The 8,135-nt window shown below is 31.2% G+C and overlaps 1 protein-coding gene across 1 annotated transcript; it reads right to left on the bottom strand.

The window, feature by feature from the left end:
• Window positions 1-662: 662 nt before the first annotated feature.
• On the bottom strand, window positions 663-7,463 carry LOC107451634 (uncharacterized). Its single transcript, XM_087167867.1, has 3 exons — window positions 7,333-7,463; window positions 4,055-5,500; window positions 663-1,423 (listed from the first exon to the last, which is right to left on the bottom strand). Exons 1-3 carry the CDS (start codon window positions 7,457-7,459, stop codon window positions 1,236-1,238), a joined length of 1,761 nt encoding a protein of 586 aa, XP_087023993.1. The 5' UTR covers window positions 7,460-7,463; the 3' UTR covers window positions 663-1,235.
• Between the last annotated feature and the right edge of the window lie 672 nt (window positions 7,464-8,135).

The following is an 8,135-nucleotide window of genomic DNA, read 5'->3' as shown; positions in this document are numbered from 1 at the left end:
TCACTTTAAAGGAAGCATTTGATTTTTTATACCAGTCTTGTGCCAATCCAAATGAATTTCTTATGTTACCTTTGTTATTTTTTTTTATATATTTTCATGTATTTTGTAACTCTATTATTAAAGTATTCAACAATATATGATGTGTTAAGATGAGCAAAATAATTCATGATTGTAATATCCCCCTCCCCTTTTTTTTTTAAAATTTCTAAATTAAATTTATTGTATTACTTTTCTTTGTCGTCTGGACCGGATTTTCCTCTTGACGACGAATATATATTCTTTGCATTAATGTGTTTGTTTTTGTTTCCAATAAAGTTATATTAGTTTGTAGAAATTAAAAAAACATTTAAAAATTACGGATACTATTGGGGCCAAAGCATTCAAACTCCTAATGACAGAACAACAAATTGTTGCCTGCCCATATCATTCGGGTCAAATTTTCCAGACTGGCTTGATGTTAGACCGTGAAAAGCTTAGCGCATATGGCGCTAAGGGTTAAAATTCGTCGTCTTTTCAATATAACACTTTCTTTCAATCTAACTTTTAACGAAACAAACAACTAATGAACTTGGTAGACTCCGCAAGCTTGCTACGATGCTACCCAAAAAATAACAAACGGTGCTATTTCACACAAATATAGCTAAAAGAGATAACATATGTTATCTCTTCGAAACATGGCTAACCATACTCTTTATTTATAAATTGCAGAAAACTCTTATGAATGGTAAAATTAAGCGTAAATTTAAACACAATAATAAAACTTTCTAGAATATGAAGCTTGTTCACTCCTCCCCTCGTAAGCATAACATAAGTGGAGGAATTAACTGGAAATTTTTAGGAAGCTTGTTATTGTTTACATTCAGTCAACCATCCGTACTTTGAAGGTCAAAAATCCAAATTTGTCGACGAAAAAAAACAATTTCTCGGATAAGTTCATTTTTATGCCTTATCTCAAAATTTAAAATATTGTCTTCGTTAATGAATTAGTATATTCAAGCTTAAATCTTCAAACCATTAAGATTAAGTCGCAATCTGTGAAACTGATAGATCAAAAGTTATCCAACTTGTTCGCTGTTTTTTTTTCTGTTTTACACTTCATTATTTCTGAGAATATGATAATGTTATGTTCACAATATTTTCTTAAATGTATGTTTCTTTTCTGGTGGTGGTAAATACCGTGCCAATCCTGATCGCGGCTAAGAAAGATGAGTTAATTTACAGAGAAGAATGTTCAACTATGTTAAGTTATGATTCGAAGCTACAGCTGTGTTTGGTTCTTTATGAGTGTGTCTTCTGAGCCAAAAAGTGTTAGCGCTATTAAGGATTGTGGCCCCGAAGGATGCAATGCTGAGATAAAAGAAAGTCTGGTGTCCTCCAACGAGATCAAAACAAATGCCCGCTAAGGTACATCCAAGACCCGCTCCTGAAAAGAAAATTTTTTATACAGAGAAGTGGTTTTGCTAAAAGCCAACTACAACTAATAATATATATTTTTTATTATTAATCTATTTTTATGAATTATAAATAGTATCCATTTAGGTTTGTGATGAAAATTTAAAACAAAATATTTCTGAATTCTCTAACTGTAGGGGATTGGATGTAATTTACTTGAGAAACCATTTTCTCATCAACTTTCAAAATTAGTTTTAAAGTTCGACAACAGATGGCACTTCTAATTATTAAAAACTATAATACAATATTTTCAAAATATTTACGCAGTGCAGCCTGGGGATAAAATTCATAAACGCTGAACTTTTTTCAGTTCACATAGCCTGACCAGCAAGAGAAATCATAGTTGTATGATTTTTAAAGTTAGCAGTACCGTCTTTTGTTGAACTTAGTGACAAATTTTGAAACTTAGCGAAATTAGAATGTTGGTTTATTATACAGAATGCAGTAAGTCGTGCAATGTTGTCTCCCGTTTTTCTTTCACTTTTTAAATTGATTTTCCTCTTTTTGAAACACTTCCCGGAACATACTAAGTTTTTAATCTGGTGGTATAACGAAAATAATGTGATGAAATAAAATACATACATGAAATAAGTAATAAATTTAAGGTTAACATGGAAGGTTGTCCGTGTAAAGCTAAGCACTGATGACCCTATGAATGAGTTAATATTCGAAATATCCCCTGGTTACTACCGATTTATTTTTACGCCTAAGTTTGAAAAAGCGCGCCATCCAATATTATTAATATTCTCGTGTTTACAATAAAACGCGTTCTTTCATTTTGACTTCAGCTTCATCCGTTTGATGTTAGCAGAAAACGAATTTGGGCAACTCGACAAGCATGCTATGATGCTACTTAAAAAAGATCAAGCAGTAATATGTAGCCAAAATAGTACAAATATAGCCAAATAGGGAATAACTATCAGAACATGGCAAAAGTTACGCTTTATTTATCTTGTGATGCCAGTTTTTCGAAATTTATTTAAGACTCAGCACCTTTTAGAATTTTTAAACTACAGAAAACTTATGAAAGGTAAAATTACGTGTAAATTTTAACACAAATCAGAATGATGAAACTTCCTAGAATATTAAGCCTGTTCACACATTGCCTTGTAAATGCAGTAAATCCTTGTAAAAATAAGCGAAGGAATACTCCAGAAGTTTTCTATATTTTTTCCGGTTTTAGAAAACTTGTTATTGTTTACATTCAGTTTCCCATCCTTACGCTTCAATCTAATTCCTCTCCACCTAAACAACTTGTTTTAAATGTAAAAAAAATGAAAAGTAAATCTATCTAGAGTTGTTGAATTTTCTCTTTTAGGGAATGCTAAGGAATTGATATAAATTTGAAAAGATGACGAAAATTAAGTATTTTTGGAAAACAATGTGGCCATATAGTCCTCCTTCATCAAATTTCTTTTGTTCTCGGGGAGGAGGATTATTTTAGTCAAAAGACTCGATACAAATACTTATGTAAAGTAATATATACAGAATTTAATATTTTCCTATGATAGATCTTCACTTCTATAATCAGGTAATTGTTTCTAAAGATAAAACAATTACCTAGTTTCGAATTCTCCAAAGAGAGACATTTGCACTTTTAATAGTTTTCTGAAAAATAGACTAACAGTTTTGAAATTTCCGTAACCTCTTATCTAATTTTTAATGAAATTTACTCAAGGGAAAAAGTGTGTAATAGTATATAGTAAAGTGTATAATTATACGTGTGAAAAAATTTTTATTTTTGTAGTGAACGTAAAATTTTCGTCGAGAAAATAAAAGACTTAAATAATTTCAGTATTAAACTACATCTTTAGAGAGTTAACTAAAGTATTCATTAACTAAATTTCTCCCTAAAAACGTTGAAATGAGGTAGTTTATACCAATAGTGTTCGACTTTTAAAGACGACTGATAGGTTATTTAGATTACCAGTTTCGTTAAATATTTACGATACTACGATTGCTAAAAGGTAATAATTCAAAAAGAGCGTTTTCTCTTTTAAAAAATTTAATTTTGTGTAGTTGGGATCGTTAATACTAAGAAAGGAATGCTTAAAATGCGCATTTGTTTATCAAAAATGATGAAATGATCTTAAAAAGAGAGAGAGATTTATGAGAAAATATCTTTATTCCCGACGTATAAAACGTGAAAAAAGTTAGAGCAAAGGGGATGTACGTTGCAAAAACAAGTTTTTTTTTTATCTCTCGAAGATTAAAACTTTGTAGAAAATCTTGAACAAGTAAATGCGCATTTTAAGTATTCTTTTTTTTAGCAAGGTATATATAAGTTCTAAATCGCTGATGCTGTAAAACAATGCAATTCACTTTTACCAGTAATCTCGCACCATTTTCGAGGTAGTAACAGTATTTCGCCGTTACCAGATGGTGCTGAAAATGGTCTCATCTTATAGCGCACAGTCACTTTACCAGGCATAGGAGTTATTTTAATAATTACAGCTGCAGCCGCTTCTAAGTTAAAGCTGGTGGATATGAACTTTAATGGGCACTGTTTACATTTAGCACATTTCATTCAATATATTACTTTTCCCGTAGAAAACAAGTATAAAAATAGAAATAAGTTTGTATTTTTAAAGTCAGTACTTACCTAAGCCATCATGTGTAGCAAAAAGAATTGATAGAGTTGTTGCTTCTGTCCCAGGTTTAGCACTCAGTTTTCCATAAGATGTTACTGCCGGGAAAAACGTCCCGTAGTTGAAGCCATGTAAGATCTCGATTGGAAGAACAAGCCATGGATTTTGAAGATAACTGTACCACATGAATCGTACAGCGTATGATAATAGTGAAATTGAAATAAGATTAAAATGTCCTAATTTTTGTAAAATCCAGCCAGATACAAACATTAAAGGAATTTCACCAATAAAGCATTCCACATACAAAGCTAAACCACACAGTAATTTGCTTGCTTGTAGACTCGCTAGAAACCATATCAAGTAAAACCACACTACACCAGCACCTATTCCATTGAAGAAAACACCTAATTCAAAAGCGAGAAATTCTATGGAATTTAGAATTCTGCCAATATCTTTCAAAATGTTTAGTGAGAAATGAGGTTTTATAAGATCTAATTTCGAAACATTCCATATGGTGGTTATTTGTAGGACGACCATAAGAATCCAAGTAGCAAGATAGCCGTTTGTTAAGTCACATATTAGCCCACCAATTGTTGCCAACAAACCCCATCCAATTCCTCCGAACAATCTTTGTCTTCCGAAATCTCGACCCAATTTTTCTGAGCTTTCATAGCATGCCATGTCACCAAGTGTGAAAATGGAACTCAAACATATCATAGCCACCGAAGTCGTTGCAGCGAACATCCAAAATTGAAGTGTTTCGAAATCACTGACACTTATTGTGACAGGAATCTTGTGATCATTTTTTGAGAGAACTATTGTACACGAGAATCTATTATAAGCATCTAAATCAGGAAAGGAAGGCTTTACAGATGATAAATGATAATAGTACTTCCTGTTATAGGATTCAATATCATCAGTAGTAAAGTTCTTTGTAGAAAGGACTGAACAAGTACTATTTAATTCTGTTTCAACAAGTTTATTCAATTCTTTGTTAGTTGTATTTTTCTCAAAACAGAAAATTTCACTGTCGGTAGTGAACTTTAAACAAACTATGTCCAAGCAACTACTATTTCGAATGTTGTACAACGCACTTTCTAACATTGAAGAAACAGTTCGAATTGCGTTCTCTTTATCATTCGGGCAATACTTAGCTGCAAGGATTTTTAAATCATATTGTTTATCCCAATTTTTAATTAGATTGGTCGACGATAGTTCTGACGAAGGCTTCTTCATAGGAGGAATTAGAATAACGAGAAAAATAGAAATAGTGTGTATAGCTAGAAGTGTAATAATCATTAATTTTAACCTGTTGAAATAATCAGCAAGGTAACCAATGATTGGCTTCGATACAACGGTTATTAGTTGTTGAGCAGTCAAAATAACAGCGACGGAAGTGGCAGAAAGACCAAGTTTATTTCTTGCTACAACTGGGAGGAATGGATTTACACAGCCCAGGGCTAGAAATAATCAATTAAATTATGAATTAAAACTGATTTAATTAATACATTTTTAAGTTTCTCACTAAAATTCTAAGCCAAAGTTTAACAAAATTCTAAAATTACTTGTTTACTGCAAGAACCCCGGTTAAATGTAACATTAGTCCTGTATACAGTAAGGGAAAAACTACATAAACTTATTACATATTTTAAAATACCCTTAATTTTAAAAATTGATTTAAAAATTTCATTAATTTCATAACAATAATTTGCAAATATGAATTTAACCTTGTTCTTAATTGTACCTGGTTTCTAAATTGCTTGGGAATGATCAGATCTATTTACAGAGATGTGAATGTGGTACTATATATGGTACTAATATAGTTTAAGCTAATATTTGTATAATTTTTTTCAATGATTCGACCTTTTCGATAGTGATATAATTAGTACTGCTTATCATACTTGAATATTTTTCCAAAACATTTTATTAATTTTATACCGGGCAAATGTATACCTGTCAGTGGCACTTAACTAGTCCTAGTATGTCTAGACCTTTGGTAAATGTCCGAAATATATACTAAGTCTAGTTAAGTGCAACTATCCGGTATACATTTGCCCGGTATACCCTACACTGATGTTTTTTAAGACCAACTGCCCTTGCCCGGTACACATTTGCCCGGTATACCCCACACTGATATTTTTTAAGGTCAATAAGTGCCATTGCCCGGTATATATTTGCCCGGTATATCCTACACTGATGTTTTTTTAAGGTCAAGTGCCATTATATATTTGCCCGGTATACCCTACACTGGTTTTCTTAAGGTTCAGTGCCACTGCCCGGTGTACATTTTCCCGGTATACCCTACACTGATATTTTTCTAAGGTCAAGTGCCATTGCCAGGTATGTATTTGCCCGGTACTCCAAACACTGATGTTTCTTCTAATCTATCGTCAATAAGTATTGAAATATCGAATAAATGTAATTATATCCAAGAATAAATTAATAACAAATCGCATGTAATAAATATTTCGGACATTCACCAAAGCGACTCTGTGATTGTCAACATTCAAGGGTGAAAGTCAACAAACACCGATTTCGGTCATTCACAGTAACATGCACATCATTTACATAATAACCTCATTAGGACTTTGCCTAAATAACATCCGGCATTAAATGGAATGCCTAGGCAATGTGTGAAATATAAATCATTTCATACTTTACCGGCTAGTTTTAGGCTTTATATTTAATGCCTAGGCATTATAATGTCGGATTTCATAATTTGCCGGTAACATATATATTATTGATAGTTAATTTCCATATTTTTGGGGTTATTGGTTTTCTCTGTCTCATATTTTAAAACAAATTTTCCAAAAACAACTCATGACTATGCAAGTTTTGATTTCAGAAAAGTTTAGTTTAACTTTTGTGGTCTTAGTTTATAGAAAATTATGGGCTGAGAGCAGTCATACAATCGTAAAAGCTAAATAGGTGCATCTCCAACCTGCCTTTTTCAAATTTAATAAAGTTTGATTCAGAAATGTCTATGTCTGATAAACCAACTAAAGTTATCCGATGATTAAATGAACGGAAATTTAATTATATAAAATTGGGACTAAGTAAATTATTTAAGATGAAGTTGAGCCCATTTTAAGGCTGATCAAACAATGCGGCAGGTACGAATAGTTTTATTTATTTTATTTCCTTTTACTTTGTGTAGGTATTGGCATTCGAGAGGAACTTGCATCTGAATGCGTCATCATTTTTAAAAGTATTGATTTTTACTATCTTAACTCGCTTACTAATATCAAATTTGATTTTCTTGCTCTTAATTAAAGGAGGAAAGTGTGCTTACCTCCGACGAATAGAAAAAAATGGGCTTTAAACCTTATCATCACTTTATCTATATGAAAGAAAGAACATTTCAACGTTTCTTTTTCATTATCTTTTGTGATTTGGTCTGCAGTAGTGCATGATTCCATATTCTCGTACCTAAAACAAAAATGCTACTCTTGTAATTTATAAGGGTCTATCATTCTTGCTCGCTATCATTCGTCAGCTCGAAAAATAGCGTTCGCATTTTTCCAACACCACACAAGACCGAGCTTACCTTATTTGCCAGATACTAAAACAAATTAGATTAATGTTTTTGTAGGATGTCACAATATTTTTTTCCTTTTTAATTAAGGGTAAAACTAATAATTTTTAGCTGTTTTATTACATGCGCACTTAGTTGTCGATGAATTTTTTATTTTTAAAATTATAGCATCATTGTTTAGCTTTTTTAAATTAAAAAAAATGTCAAATTTTAAATTTTTGACACTTTTTTATTTTTGGCAGATATTTTAAAATTTTCTTTTGTTTAAATACAAAACAACAATTAACATTGAACAATGAACATTACTAAACATATCTGCATTAATTTGCCTATATATCAATAAGAAAATTTTCTGCTATTACTTATCTGCAAAATCAAAGAAAATATTTTAAAAAAAATTCAAAAAAATATATTAATTGCTCAAGAAAACATTCAGTAAAAATTTTAACAACTTAAAATCTTACTTAATGCACGATTTTATTAAATATATCTTGTTGCTTGTAAGAATGTTTACTTTAATGTCCCATTTTAAATAGATAATAATTCTTAATAGCATATAA

This window comes from Parasteatoda tepidariorum, chromosome 7 (genome assembly GCF_982258835.1).
Source record: "Parasteatoda tepidariorum strain Cologne lab strain chromosome 7, Ptep-v5.0, whole genome shotgun sequence".
Lineage (NCBI taxonomy): Eukaryota > Metazoa > Arthropoda > Arachnida > Araneae > Theridiidae > Parasteatoda > Parasteatoda tepidariorum.
The sequence above is the reverse complement of the archived record's forward strand: the minus strand, read 5'-3'. Positions and strand labels throughout refer to the sequence as shown.